Source organism: Papio anubis, chromosome 17 (genome assembly GCF_008728515.1).
Source record: "Papio anubis isolate 15944 chromosome 17, Panubis1.0, whole genome shotgun sequence".
In the NCBI taxonomy this organism is placed as follows: domain Eukaryota; kingdom Metazoa; phylum Chordata; class Mammalia; order Primates; family Cercopithecidae; genus Papio; species Papio anubis.
In genome coordinates this window covers 465,762-481,686 of record NC_044992.1, presented here as the reverse complement: position 1 = coordinate 481,686, position 15,925 = coordinate 465,762, and the positions used below count along the sequence as shown (strand labels likewise).

Sequence of the window (15,925 nt, the reverse complement as noted above, 5' to 3'; positions counted from 1 at the left end):
TATTTATTTTTTGATCTTTTTCCTGATTCCTTTATTTTATTTATTTTTCGATCGATCTTTTCTCTTTATAGTTTATTTCCGATCTTTAATCTTTATATGATGCCGAGATCGATTCTTCGATTTCTTTGCCGATAGTATTTCCGGATCTTTCCTTTGTTTTTAAGCGATGAGCGCCGATCGATCTTCGATCTTCTTTATTTATTTTTGCCGATCGATCTTCGATTCTTTATAGCGATGATTCGATCTCGCGACTTCTTTACGACATTTCTGCCGGACGATTCTTTTTCGATTTCTCTTTATTTTATTTTTGCCGATCGACTTTATTTTTCCGGATCTTTCCCTTTATCTCTTTTGCCGATCGTGATCTTCGACTTCTTTTTAGTTTATTTATCCTTTGTTTTTATTTATTATATCTGATCTTCCTTTACCTTTATGCTTTGCCGATCTGATCTCTTTATTGCCGATCTCTTCCTTTCCTTTATTTACATTTCCGATTTTGTTTTTGTTTATACGCCGGATCGATCTTCGACTTTGTTTATGACGCCGACCGATCTTTCGATCTTTCTTTATTTCTCTGATCTCGAGCCTTTTTTATTTATTCTGATCTTTCATCTCTTTGTTTATTGCCGGACGACCGACTTTTATAGTTTATTGCATTTCCGATCTTTCCTTTGTTTCCTTTATTTCCGCCGACGATCTTCTTTATACGATATTTCCGGATCTCTTCCCGAGCCTTTAGCCGAGATTATCTTCGACTTTAAGCGATGCCGACGATCTCTTTGTTTATTTATCGATCTTTATTATTACCGACCGATCTTTTCTCGATAGCCGATATTTCCTTTTGATCTCTTCCTTTGCCTTTATTTATTGATACTTCCGGATCTTCTCGACCCTTTATGCCGACGCCGACCGATCTCGATCTCTTTATGCTTTATTTATTTCCCGATCTTGTTTCCTTTATAGTTTATTTTCCCGATCTCGACTTCTTTAGCGATATCTTTTTCCGAACCGATCTCTTCGATCTTTTCGTGTTGATGCCGATCGACCGACTTTATGATTTCGACCTCTTTATGCTTTATTGCCGACCGACTTCTTTGTTTATTTCCTGATCTCGACCTCTGTCGACGCCGACCGGATTCTTCCTTTGCTTTTTCTCCGACCTTTGCCTTTGCTTTATCTGATCTTTACCTCTTTATTTATTGCCGACTGATTCTTCGACTTCGAGCGATATTTCGCCGACTGACCGATCTCTTTAGCGATATCTTCGACCTGACCCTTTACGCCGACGGATCTTCGACTTCTTTATAGTTTATTTATTTCCGGATCTCGACCTCTTTTTGCTTATTCGGACGATCTTTGTTTATCTTCCATAAGCGATTTCCGACTTCCTTTAATCTTTTATTTACGCCGACCGATCTTCGACTTTGTTTCCGTGATCTTCGAGCCTTTTGTTTACTACGACCGATCTTCTTCTTTATTTATTGAGACGATCTTTGACTTTTTGCTTTATTATATTTTGCCGGACGATCTCTTCGATTTCTTTATTTATTTCCGATCTTCGACCCTTTTTGCTTTTGATTTCCGGATCTCCATTTCTTTTGTTTATTGAGATCTGTTTCCTTTTATAGTTTCATTCTTTCGACTTTTTACGCCGAATCGATCTTTTCGATCTTTGTTTATTTCGATCTTCCTTTGTTTCTTTTTGCCGCCGACGATTCCGCCGATCTTTGCTGATGATTTTCCGCGATCTCGACTTTCGACATTTTTGCCGATCGACCGATTTATAAGCGATTTCCGACTTTGTTTTTGCCGATATCTCGGACTTTATTTATTGCCGACCGATCTTTGTTTCCGGATCTTTTTATTTTATTCTCGACCTCTTTAAGCGATGAACGATCTTTCATCTTTTGCGCCGATCTTCGATTTTTGTTTATTTCCGGATCTTTCCTCGACCTGTTTTGATGACGCCGACGCCGACTTCTTTATTGATGCCGATCGACGTTTATCGATCTCGACTTTATAAGCGATGTTCTGATCTCGGACTTTTATGTTTTTACGCCGATCGACGCCGATTTTTACGATGATGATCGATCTTCGATTATGAAGCGATATTTCCGGATCTCGACTTTTATTTATTTTTTATTAGACGATCTTCGACGCTTTTGTTTATTTCCGCCGATCGATTCTGATTTTTAAGCGATTCGACGCCTCGATCCTTGGATTTTTCGACGCGCGATCTTTATATTTTCTGACGCTTCTCGACTTTATGTTTATTTTTGCCGACCATCTTTCGACTTTTGCCGACGACTTTTCTCGCCTTTATAGTTTATTGAGATCCGACGACGATTTTTCTTTGTTTATGACCATTCCTGATCTCTTTATAGTTTATTACCGGACGATCTTCGATCTTTCGCCGATGCATTTCGCCGATCCGATCTCTTCGCCTTTTATAGCGATTTCCGGATCGATCTTTTGACTTTTAAGCGATACGCCGACGAAACGACGAGCCTTTGTTTATTTTCAATTTCGGATTTTAGCGATACGCCGGACGATCTTTGATTTCGAGAGAAGCGATATTTCGCCGACGATCTCGATTTCTTTATAGTTAATCGATTTTTGTTGATGACGCCGACGATTGTTCTTGTTTATTTTTCCACGATGCCTTTAGCGATGAGATTTCGCCGACCGATCCTCGATTTCACATACTAACTCCCTTCCAACCCATCCTTCCCCATCGCCTGCTAAAGGCCAGTTTCCAAGGTTTCATTTTGTTTTGCTTTTAAAGTATTAGAGACTGAATTTCTGCCTCATGCAGTGAAATTTCAAGGTAGAAAAAATGTTTTCTTTGACACTTTGTCATCACTATACTCTATCCTACAGCAAAAAAGGAAGTTGGTTTTTGTTTGTTTTTGAGACAGAATCTTGCTCTTGCCCAGGTTGGAGGGCAATGGCACAATCTTGGCTCACTGCAACCTCCGCCTCCTGGGTTCAAGAGATTGTCCTGTCTCAGCCTCCTAAGTAGCTGGGATTATAAGCATCCGCCACCATGCCCAGCTAATTTTTTGTATTTATTTATTTATTTGTTTATTGAGATGGAGTCTTGCTTTGTTGCCCAGGCTGTAGTGCAGTGACACAATCTTGGCTCACTGCAACCTCTGCCTCCTGGGTTCAAGTGATTCTCCTGCCTCAGCCTCCCAAGTAGCTGGAATTACAGGTGTGAGCCACCACGCCAGACTAATTTTGTATTTTTAGTAGAGACAGGCTTTGTCCATGTTGGTCAGGCTGCTCTTGAACTCCTGACCTCAGGTGATTCGCCTGCCTCGGCCTCCCGAAGTGCTGGGATTACAGAAGTGAGCCACTGCACCTGGCCTGGAAGTTGTTTTTTTTAAGCCCAGCTCATTTGTGAAAATATCACATGCTCCTTATTTTCATACCCAAATTTCTCATATCCATAAACTTCCACATTTTATTTCTCTCAGAAGCATACAATCTCTTTCTAGATTTCCTCCTCCTGTCAAAGGTATTTTCTTCTTTTGTTTAACAGAAATGAATAAATCTAGTGTGTTATTACTTAACAAAGTTTTTTAAAACCCAGTGTGTCAACCTATCTCTCTGCTCTTTTAACTTCCTATACTTTTTTGTACAGCATAACTCTCTTAAACTCGAACTTATACTATTAGTAGCTTATCTGCAAAGAGGGAGAAGGGGTATCATGGAGTTGGGAGCTCCAGAGGAGGGAAAGGTTTTGGGTCATGGGGGAATGCCATTGAGAATTGACAATGGATGCTGAGAAGGACAATCAGAATCAGTGGAAATAAGACAACAGGAATTTGTGCTGAACATGGTCACGTGGTTTCATGACTCTCCACAACAATGTGGAAGCTCAGAGGCAAAGGAAAAAAAAAACAGAGAGACCAGGGCTGATGGCAGGCATGGTAAACCTGGTCATGCCACTCCTCTGCTTACAGTCCTTCGGAGGCTTCCCGTTTCTTCAAGACCTTCCAGATCCTTCACCATCTGACAATGCGCATTTCTTCAGCTTCCTTGTGTATCACTCTCCCCTTGGCTTTCAAACTTCCATCACCCTGGCCGACTTTTCATACTCATGGCTTTTGCACATTCTGCTCCTTTTAACCATGTGTTATCTTCACTTTCCACCCTTTGCTTCAGCTTAAAAATCACTTCCTCAGAAAAGCCTTTCCTGGCCGGGCGCGGTGGCTCATGCCTCATCTCAGCACTTTGGGAGGCCAAGGCGGGTGGATCACCTGAGGTCAGGAGCTCAAGACCACCCTGGCCAACATGGAGAAACCTCGTTTCTACTAAAAATACAAAAATTAGCTGGGTGTGGTGGTGCATGCCTGTAATCCCAGCTACTCAGGAGGCTGAGGCAGGAGAATCGCTTGAACCTGGAGGCGGAGTTGCGGTTAGCTGAGCCGAAATCACACCACTGCACTCCAGCCTGGGTGACAAGAGCGAAACTCCGTCTCCAAAAAAAAAAAAAAAAAAAAGAAAGAAAAGGCTTTCCTGACCCTAATCCAATCAGAACTCTATCCATATAGTCTCTCAACATGTGCTTTACTTCTCTTTTATCGGATCTATCACAATTATATGTTTATTTGTACAAATCCCCTTTTCATACATAGAAATAGCTCTGTAGAGGCAGGCATGTGGTCTATTTTGTTCACTGCTGAATTCCCAGCACCTACCTTGAGTACCTGTCACCAACAGGAATAGGTGTTCAATAAATGTATTGAATAGGTTAATGAATGGCAGGAAGATTTAGGTATAAGGCCTTGGGCAAGTTTTTATTTTGTTGTTTATTTTAACTAGATCGTCATCTCCTATCTGTTAGATGGTGATAGTAAAACTAACAACCTCAGAATTGCTGTGTGAATTAAAAGAGACAATGCATGTAGTATGCTTCGCATGGTGCCTGTCACATGATGAGGGCTAGGAAATGTTCCTTCTTATTATCATCATTAAAAATCAGCTCTCGGCCGGGCGCGGTGGCTCAAGCCTGTAATCCCAGCACTTTGGGAGGCCGAGACGGGTGGATCACGAGGTCAGGAGATCGAGACCATCCTGGCTAACATGGTGAAACCCCGTCTCTACTAAAAAATAACAAAAAACTAGCCGGGCGATGTGGCGGACGCCTGTAGTCCCAGCTACTCGGGAGGCTGAGGCAGGAGAATGGCGTGAACCCGGGAGGCGGAGCTTGCAGTGAGCTGAGATCCGGCCACTGCACTCCAGCCTGGGCGACAGAGCAAGACTCCGTCTCAAAAAAAAAAAAATAAAAATAAAAAAAAAAAAATTAAAATAAAAATCAGCTCTCTGCGCAAATGGAACTCTCATACATTGCTGGTAGCAATGTGAAAGTGATACAGCCACTTTGGAAAACAGTTTACCAGTTTCTTAGAAAGTTAAACACAGACATATCATATAACACGGCAGTCCCACGTCTGCATATTTACCCAAGTGACATGAAAACTTATGTTCACACAAAAATCTGTACATGAATGTTTATAGCAGCTTTATTCGTAATTGCCAAAAACTGGAAAAACCCATATGTCCTTCAACCAGGGACTAGATAAACAAATTGTGGTGCATTCATACAGTGGAATACCACTCAGCAAGAAGACGTGAGCTACAGATCCATGCAGCAACACGGATGAGTTTTAAATACTTTATGACAGATGAAAGGAGCCAGACTGAAAAGGTGTCATACTGTATGAGTCCATCTAGATGATATTCTGGAAATATCAAAACTATAGGGACAGGACGGGCCCGGTGGCTCATGCCTGTAACCCCAGCACTTTGGGAGCCTGAGGCAGGCGGATCACCTGAGCTCAGGAGTTTGAGACCAGACTGCCCAACATGGCGAAACTCCGTCTCTACTAAAAATACAAAAAGTAGCCAGACGTGGTGGTGGGCGCCTGTAATCCCAGCTACTCAGGAGGCTGAGGCAGGAGAATTGCTTGAAGGCAGAGGTTGCAATAAGCTGAGATTGCACCACTGCACTCCAGCCTGGGTGATAGAGCAAGACTCCATCTCAAAAAACAAAAAACAAACAAACAAACAAAAAACTATAGGGACAGAAATCAAGTCAGTGGTTGCCGGTGGATGGGGTGAGGCAAGAGGGAATTTGGGAGAATAATGAAATTGTCCTATAACTAGACTGTGGTAGTAACATGGTTCTATGTATTTATTTATTTATTTTGTTTGTTTGTTTTGTTTTTTGAGATGGAATCTTGCTCTGTCACCCAGGCTGGAGTGCAATGGTGCGGTCTTGGCTCACTGCAACCTCCGCCTCTCAGGTTCAAGTGATTCTGTGCACCAGCACGGCAGGCTAATTTTTGTATTTTTAGCAGATAGAGACGGGTTTTACCGTGTTGGCCAGGCTGGTCTCAAACCCCTGACCTCAAGTGATCCGGCAGCCTCGGCCTCCCCAAGTGCTGGGATTATAGGCGTGAACCACCACACCCAGTCATTTATATACATTTATCAAAACTCATTGCATCATAAATTGCAAGAGCAAATTTTACTGTATGTAAATATCTTAATTTTTTTTTTTTTTTGAGACGGAGTCTCGCTCTGTTCCCCTGGCTGGAGTGCAGTGGCGTGATCTCGGCTCACTGCAAGCTCCGCCTTCTGGGTTCCTGCCATTCTCCTGCCTCAGCCTCCCAAGTAGCTGGGACTACAGGCGCCCGCCACTGCGCCCGGCTAATTTTTTTTGTATTTTAGTAGAGACGGGGTTTCACCGTGGTCTCGAACTCCTGACCGTGTGATCCGCCCGCCTCGGCCTCCCAAAGTGCTGGGATTACAGGCGTGAGCCACCGCGCCCGGCCATATCTTAATTTTTAAAAGGAAAATAAGTCCAAAATAAGTAGCTATAATTACCTTTTCCTTTTAGAAAAAGGCATTCATATTTTCTGAGCATGAAAGAACTACAGGCTCACTGTAGACATTTGGGAAAATGTACAAGGGATGTACATTCATCACGTGCAGAAAAGTAGTATTTCCTTGCTGTCAGTTTTATTGGTACAGAATACACACAAAGCTGGGACCATGCTGTGCATTTTTTAAATGAAATTACACGTTTTGCTTTCTGAAATATATTGTGCACATTTTTCATGTCATTAATTTTCAAAATCATGATTTTATGAATCAATATTTTATGTTTACTTAAGAGACAGAGTCTCACTCTGTGGCCCAGGCTGGAGTGCAGTGATGCAAAGCAAGCATAGCTCACCACAGCCTCGAACTCTGGGCTCATGCAATCCTCAGTGGTGGGATGAGATCTAAACCCCTGATATTCAGTCTCAGAAAGTCAGTAATTCCCTGCCTCAGCCTCCGGAGCAGCTGGGGCTGCAGGCCTGTGCCACTGTGCCAGGTTCAATTTATATTTTATTTTGTCTTTTTTTTCTTTTTTTTCAATGTATGTTTTTTAGCATTCCTCTGGTGTTAGAAATTACATTGTTTATATAATTATTGTCAATTAAAAATAAAAGAAAAAAACCATACTGCTCCAATTTTTTACTTTGAGCAACTCTGATAACAACAACAAAAACAGTTCAGTGGCGCCAACGCGTTTCCCTCCTGGAGTTTTCCGGTTCACCTGGTGGAGCGAGTCTTCTTGGCCTGCAATTCCCTGGTTGTTTTCAGCGTCTGCAGGAAAGGTGGTTCCACAGGGCGATGGGTGATCTGGCTTCTTTGTTCCTTTGTGGGGGTAAGGGCTGGGCACCTCACTATTTCCTGTGTTACCAGCTTGAATTTGCATCGCGCTGTTAATATTTAATCCTCTCCACATCCATGCGGGGCAGTAATTTGTTCCAGATCACACAGCTTATCAGTGGTGGAATATTCGGGACTTAGACCCCTGATATTCAACCTCAGTAAACGTCTCCCCAGCTCCAGGACGCTGCGTCATCTGGCTTTAAAAAAGACGTTTTTGGCCGCTCACGCCTGTCATCCCAGACTTTGGGAGGCCGAGGCGGGCGGATGACGAGGTCCGGAGTTCGAGACCAGCCTGGCCAACATGGTGAAACCTCCTCTCCGGGCGCGGTGGCGGTGCCTGTAGTCCCAGCTACTCGGGAGGCTGGGGCAGGAGAATCGCTTGAATCCGGGAGGCAGAGCTTGCAGTGAGCCGAGATCGCGCCACTGCACCCCAGCCTGGGCGACAGAGTGAGACTGTCTCAAAAAAAAAAAAAAAATTAAAAAAGAAAAACAACAACGACCAAAAAAACGTTTCTCCCCATACTGCGCAGAGCCCGGCGCCCGGGGAATTCCTCTCTATCGAGTGGACGCTGTCCCGTCCTACGAAGCTCCCTGGCGACACCGCCACGTGCCAGCGGGGATCACGTCGTCCCCACGGCCGGGACACCCGCTGCCACTGACCGAGGGGCCCCGGGAGCTGAGGGGTCGCCGCGGCGCTGCCCGCAGAGGCTGTGGACGGTGGGTCGCGACGCCGCCGGGCCGACTTTCACCCGGGCGTCCTGCTGGGGGCCCCGCCCTGCCCCAACCTCGCAGTCCTCGCGGGGGGCGCGCCTTGGGGAGCGAAGAGGCCGCGCCATCCTGAGGACGCGCTGAGGGCACACGCGGCCGCCGGGGCAAAGCGTTGCCGGGGAGACCCGGGACCTGACAGGAACGCAGCCCCTCTCCGTCCGCCGCGATCCCACAGTTCCCCGGTCCCGGAAGTGCCCTGGCCTCCCGGAAGTGCCGCGGCGGCTAACAGAGCGGCTGACGGAGCCGGGCTCTCCGGCTCGCTGCCGCGAGAGGGTTGCCGTGCTGGGGCCTGGGGGGCGGCTGGAGGCCTGAGTGGGGCTCGCGGCGGGGGTCGGCAGGGGGCCGGGTGGCGGAATGATGGAGGAGGAGGAACTGGAGTTCGTGGAGGAGCTGGAAGCCGTGCTGCAGCTCACGCCCGAGGTGCAGCTGGCCATCGAGCAGGTGAGCGTTCCGCCCCTCGGGAGGGGAGACGCGAGCGCGGGCGCTGGGGAGGCCGCGGCGGGTGGACGGAGGGCCGGGGCCCGGGGCAGCAGGGAAGTGAAGTGGGCAGGGGGCCCGGGTGAGAAGGGGTGTCTGAATCAGAAGGAAACGAAGGGGAACCCTCTCTAGGCTGCGATTGTCTTTGGCGAGGGCGGGGTGTCCTGGTGGGTTTGGGGAAAAGGAACTGTGCGCCGAGAGAGGACGGCGCGAGGAGAATGCGGGCCTTGGGTGGCATCTTCAGATTCTGGGGACTGTGGGGGCTTCATGCATTTACCAGGCTCGTGCCAACGCCGCGGTTTCGCAAGCCGGCCCCTCGCGAGTGGCTTGGAACTGGGGGGAGGGCATGGCTTTGATTTCTGACGCGGATGGCAGAGCAGAGAGAAAGGGTTGAAAAACGACATCGTTACCATTCTTAAAAGGTTGACGGTTCCTACCATTGAATCGTTTGGGTGAGGTCGGAGAATACTCCCAAGGGGTCTCCTTTCCCTGCAGGACCTTTTTTTTTTTTTTTGAGATGGAGTCTCGCTGTGTCACCCAGGCTGGGGTGCAGTGGCGCGATCTCGGCTCACTGCAACCTCCGCCTCCCGGGTTCAAGCGATTCTCCTGTCTCAGCCTCCCGCGTAGCTGGGATTACAGGCGCCCGCCACCACGCCCGGCTAATTTTTGTATTTTTGGTAAAGACGAGAGTTTCACCGTATTGGCCAGGATGGTCTCGAACCCCTGAGCTCAAGTGACCTGCCCGCCTCGGCCTCCCAAAGTGCTGGGATTACAGACGTGAGCCACCACGCGCGGCCCTGCCTGCAGGAACTCTTCCCTTTGCAAGTTTATTGAATTTTTAAGGCTAATGATATTAGAAATAGGGATTATTTTATTTTATTTTATTTTATTTTATTTTATTTTTTTGAGACGGAGTCTCGCTCTGTCGCCCAGGCTGGAGTGCGGGGGCGCCATCTCGGCTCACTGCAACCTCCACCTCCCGGGTTCAAGCGGTTCTCCTGCCTCAGCCTCCCGAGTAGCTGGGATTACAGGAGCCCGCCACCACGCCCGGCTCATGTTTGTATTTTTAGTAGAGATGAGGTTTCACCATGTTGGCCAGGCTGGTCTCGGACTCCTGACCTCAGGCGATCTGCCCGCCTCGGCCTCCCAAAGTGCTGGGATTACAGGTGTGAGCCACTGCACCCCGTCAGAAATAGTGATTTCTAATACTGCAGGGTATTGCTCCTGATAAAGGGAGAAAATCTCCCTTAAAGGAATTGTCATGAAGTTTTATGATTTAAGAAAGGGATTTATGATTGAGGAAATGGACAATTCTATCATGTCTTATTTAATGGCCCCCTGAGAAGCCCTTTTCTTTTCTTTTTTTTTTTTTTTGAGACGGAGTCTCGCTCTGTCGCCGAGGCTGGAGTGCAGTGGCGCAGTCTCCGCTCCCTGCAAGCTCCGCTTCCCGGGTTCGTGTCTAAGTTAAACATGATTTCCACTGTACCAGTAGTTGACATATGTTGACTCTTAATACTTACCGTGGGCCTGCCACTGTACTAAGTAATGTATTGTCCCATTTATAGAGGTGTGTGTGTATGTGTGTACGTGTGTGTGTGTGTTTGAGACAGGGTGTTGCTTCTCATCTACCTCCCCTTGATATGGTAGAAGGCTTCAGCTTTTCTAACAGTTGTCTTAGAAGACATTTGGATTCTTTGGCTCTGTATTTCTTTGGAAGGCTTCTTCAGAGATGAAGTTGCTTCCCACAGTTATAACTCTATCAAGCTGGTGAGACCCAGTGTCCAGCAGATAATTTGGCCGCTTGTATCATCCTCCTTGTTGCATGTTCTTCAGGTTGTTAGGGAGTTAGCTATATTTCTCAGAGGTGGACTGTTTTTGAGACAGGATCTCACCCTGTCACCCAGGTTGAAGTTCAGTGGTATAGTCTCAGCTCACTGCAACTTTACCTCCTGGGCTCTGGTGATCCTCCCACCCCAGCCTCCCAGGTAGCGGGGACTACGACAGGCATGTGCCGTGGCACCCAGCTAATTTTTTTTGTAGAGATGTGGTTTCGCCATGTTGCCCGGGCCAGTCTCCAACTCCTGAGCTCAGGCGATCCACCCAGCCTTATTTTTATTTATTTATTTATTTATCTATTTATTTATTTAATTTTATTTTGAGATAGAGTCTTGCTCTGTCACCCAGACTGGAGTGTAGTGGTGTGATCTTGGCTCATGCAACCTCCACCTCCTGGGTTCAAGTGATTCTCCTGCCTCAGCCTCCTGAGTAGCTGGGATTACAGGTGTGCACCACGACACCCAGCTAATGTTTGTATTTTTAGTAGAGACTGACCTCAGGTGATCCACCCGCCTTGGCCTCCCAAAGTGCTGTGATTACGGGTTTGAGTCACTATGCCTGGCCCTTTATTTTCCTTTTAATTGACAAATTAAAATTATATATATATATTTACGGTGTACTACCTATTTTTATATATAATCCTCTCTTTCTATATAGGTGTTTCCAAGCCAGGACCCTCTAGATCGAGCAGATTTCAATGCTGTCGAATATATCAACACCCTGTTCCCAACAGAGCAAGTAAGTAGAGTTTCAGGTTTCTTTCCTTTCAGCGGCTTCTGGCACATCCTGGGTGTCATGCTTTGCGTGCTACACTAGATCATCTACCGGCCCTTGATAAACAAGGGAGAGTCAAATTCAAATCAAACTCCATCGTCACCACTTGGGGCAGTGAGCTACACTGTGTTGGAATGGAATTCATTGTATAGTGAACATATTAATAATAATTGTACCCTTAGGTTGTGAGAGTCCTCCCAAATTCTCTGTTGTAATGGAAAGTGGAAGGGATTTTTATAACGTAGTAGGGAAAGGTGGGGGTGAGGCAGGCAGGAGAAGCCCAGAATCATGAAGCCACTTTCACCTCTATTTCAAGATGTAAATTTTTATTTTTGTTTATTAGTTTTTTTGAGATGGAGTTTTGCTCTTGTCACTCAGGCTGGAGTGCAATGGCATGGTCTCGGCTCACTGCAGTCTCTGCCTCCCAGGTTCAAGCGATTCTCATGCCTCAGCCTTGTGAGTAGCTGGGACTATAGGCACTCACCACCACACCTGGCTAATTTTTATGTTTTTAGTAGAGATGGGGTTTCACCATGTTGGCCAGGCTGGTCTCGAACTCCTGACCTCGTGATCTACCCGCCTCAGCCTCCCGAAGTGCTGGGATTACAGGTGTGAGCCACTGTGCCCAGCCTCAAGAGACAAATTTTTAGGCTTTATGTTTTATTATTTTTTGTCCGATGATTTGCCTATAGAGATGGATTTTCTTTCCAAATTGGTGTTTGGGTGTTTGGGGGAGGAGTAGACCAGAACTGGAAGCAGCAGAGTTGGGAGAAGGGCAGCGAGAGTCCCGCTTAGTTTTCATTTCTTCAGTCAGCATTTGTTCAGTAGGTGCCTGTCATGTGTTGTCAGTCACTGTGCCAGGTGCTGGGGGTACAGAGATGAATAAGATGCAGTCCATGCCCTTGAGGTGTGCAGGGTCAAGTGGTGGGAGACGCTGGTGAATGCCGGAAGTGACGATGGGACGGTGCAGTAAGGAAACAAAGACCAGTTCTTCCAAGGAAAATGACAGCTTCAGAGAGGAGGTAGCCTGTCTGCCGAGCTTGAGAGATTCATTCGTGTATTCATTCAGTAAAACGTAGCCATCATTTATTAAATGTCTACTAAGTGTCAGGTCCTATTTTTAGAAACCAGGGAGAAATGTAAACATGACAGGTCTGGTCTTGGTCTCATGGAGTCTAGTGTAGGGAGGAAGACAAGAACTAAATCAACAGCTACACTGTAGATGATCAAACATGGTGGCTGTGATCCCAAGCAGGTTCCCTGACAGAGCGTGATGCATGGGCGGGAGGTCCTTTAGATAAAGGAGCTTAACGGGAAGCTCTCTGTGAGGTGGTTCCTTCTAAACTGAGACCTGAGGGACAGGGAGGAGTCAAGCTTGCAGCAGTCTGGCAGGACAGTATTCTAGACAGAGCCAGCAGCCAGGTGTCTCTTCCAGGATGATGAGGGAAGGAAGGTATGGGCGGAAAGCAACACAGGTGCCGAGGGAAGAGACTGAAGGCACAACCTCTTCCAATATGATAAAGGAAATAGTTAGAATAAGAAAAGTTATAATAGAAATAGGATATAGAGATGATTATATATGGATATTATTAATCATTAGTCTTTAGTATTAATCTTTGTTTCATTATTATAACCAAGGAAAAACCAGGCCATACAGAGTTAGGAGCTGAAGGAACATTGTGAGAAGTGACCAGAAGACAAGAGTGAGAGCCTCTGTCATGCCTGTATAAGGGCCGCTTGAAGGCACCTTGGTCTAGTGGTAGCGCCAGTGCCTGGGAAGGCACCCGTTACTTAGCGGACTGTGAAAGGGAGTCTCCCTTTCCCTGGGGAAATTAGAGAACAGTCTGCTCCACCAGTTGGCCTGCCCGCAGTCATCCGGAGGCTTAAATGTCCCCCTGTGGTGCTGTGCTTCAATGGTCACGCTCCTGGTCCACTTTCCTGTTCCGTCTGTACACCTGGCTCCTCCTTTTAAGTTCTTAGAAGACAGCAGTAGCAGAATTAGTGAAAGCATTAAAGTCTTTGATCTTTCTGATGAGTGCATAGAAAAAATGCTGACGTATGCTGTCCTCCCTCTCTGCTTCAGCTACCACAAAGGGAAGGGCCCCCTGTCACGTGGACATGTGACTTGTTTGACCTTATCCATCAGTTGAGATGACTCACACTCCTTTCCCTGCCCCCTTGCCTTGTATGCAATCCATAGAAGTGCGTCCAGGCATTCGAGGCCACTATTGGACTCCGCGCACTGGTGGTGGTGGTCCCCTGGGCCCAGCTGTCTTTCCTACTACTGCTTAGTTCCGTGTCTGTCTTTCTATAATCCCTCGTCTCCGCACACAAAGAGAAAACACACAAGACCCCGTAGGGCTGGACACTACAGAAGGCCCTTCTAAACATAGGACCAAGGCGCAGAAACAGGAGACACAGGATGTGCACCGTGAATAGAGACTCACAGATGAGGCTGAGGAGGGAGAGCAAGGATCCTGGAAGATCTGTGTTCTAGGCTTATGGTCGCCAGTTTTTTGGAGACCACATGCCTCTCAGTGAAATACTTTTTTTCTTTCTTCCTTTTTTTTAAAACAGAGTGTTACTCTGTTGCCCAGGCTGGAGTGCAGTGGCACAATCATAGCAGCCTTGAACTCCTGAGCTCTAGTGCTCCCCACACATTGGCCTTCTGAGTAGCTGGTACTACAGGCGCATGCCACCACACACAGCTAATTTTAAAAATTGTTTAGTAGTAACAAGATCTCACTACGAAGCCCAGGCTGGTCTCGAACTCCTGAGCTAATGTGATCCTCCCACCTCGGCCTCCCAAAGTGCTGGGATTACAGGCGTGAGCCACTGCACCTGGCCCAAATATTTTTCACAGAACTGATTTTCTTTTTCTTTTTTTTTTTTTTTTTTTTTTTTGAGACAAAGTCTCGTTATTGTCCCCCAGGCTGGAGTGCAATGGCATGATCTTGGCTCACTGCAACCTCTGCCTCCCGGGTTCAAGTGATTCTCCTGCCTCAGCCTCCTGAGGAACTAGGATTACGGGCACGCACCACCACACCCAGCTGATTTCTGTATTTTTAATAGAGATGGGGTTTCACCATGTTGGCCAGGATAGTCTTGATCTCCTGACCTCATGATCCATCCACCCCGGCCTCCCAAAGTGTTGGGATTACAGGCGTGAGCCACCACGCCCAGCCCCAGCTGATTTTTAATTTTTTTTTTAATAGACTGGGCTTTGCTGTGTTGCCCAGACTGGTCTTGAACTCCTGGCCTCAAGCCACCCTCCTGCCTCATCCTCTCAGAGTGCTAGGATTACAGATTTGAGTCACTGTGCACGACCGTAAGTTAAGGATTTGGAACTTTGGTTTGTAGGTAGCCAGATTTGGCTGACTGGGTGGGCATTGGCAGCTTTACGCTTTACCCAGTTACTGGGTGTAAGGAGAAAGAGCAGGTTTCAGTGGCAAGTAGGGCTGGAGTGGGGTGTAAGGGTGAGCCCGAGTTTGAGCATACTGAGGTCATCCGGGTGGAAATAAGTACTTGGGTATTTGCGTGTGGAGCTCATGATCCCCATTATTGTGACTATCTTGGCAGATCCTTCCAAACTTTTTTTAATGGACATACTGATTTTTAAAATAAAGTTTAAAAGACGATATACTGTGTGATTGTCTTTTTTGAGATTTCACAAAAAGCCTTTATAGCTCATCATTTTGTATGAAAGGGGAATTTTAGGAATTAGCTGGAGATAGACATTTGGGAATAGCTACGATAAAGATAGTAGTTGTTGATTCACCAAAACAAAAAGATGTGTTAGATTTGAAAATTATGTAGGAAACCACTAGGTTCTCACCTCTTGTGGTGTTTGTGTATATGCTGTATTTTTTTAAAACTACTGAAAACTCGGGATATTTGTCGTTCCGCAGATTCAGTTCTCTGTCTTGTCTACTTGTACCCCGTGTATATGCTAATGTATAGTCACGTCTCTTAGAGTAACTCAGGAAATTTGTGAAATAGGGTTGTCTTTACTTCTGTAGTCTCAGAGTTTCACTTAGCAGGTCATCTACCAAGCCAGATTCCCGTGGATCTTAATGAAAAGGTAGTAGAAAGTAGTGGAATAGCTTATAATTTAACTAGTGTTAGATCTTGGGCAAAAACCGTCTGTATACCTCATGGACCTACAGTAAACACTTGTAAATTATGAGTGTACATGGTTTAAAGTAGAGTTCAGTGTATCAAGAGTGAATTTAGTGTTACTGTGAGGAGGAGGGTAAGAATACATTGCTGTTGAGTGGACGTACTTGTGTGTCTGTGGCTGTCTGGAGCCTGTTAAGGAGTGGACGTACTTGTGTGT

At 46.3% G+C, this 15,925-nt stretch overlaps 1 protein-coding gene across 2 annotated transcripts in view; it reads left to right on the top strand.

Moving 5' to 3' along the window:
• The window catches only part of VPS53 (VPS53 subunit of GARP complex), a 175,328-nt gene that overhangs the window by 3,572 nt on the left and 155,831 nt on the right, over positions 1-15,925 (top strand). The window contains exons 1-2 of one of the 2 annotated variants that reach the window (XM_009189285.2): positions 8,714-8,943; positions 11,473-11,553. In XM_009189285.2, the coding sequence (XP_009187549.1) occupies positions 8,857-8,943; positions 11,473-11,553 (168 nt within the window). In that variant the 5' untranslated portion in view covers positions 8,714-8,856. Of the gene's footprint in view, positions 1-8,713; positions 8,944-11,472; positions 11,554-15,925 lie in introns of those variants that run through there. The other variant, XM_031657228.1, reaches the window with a different exon arrangement.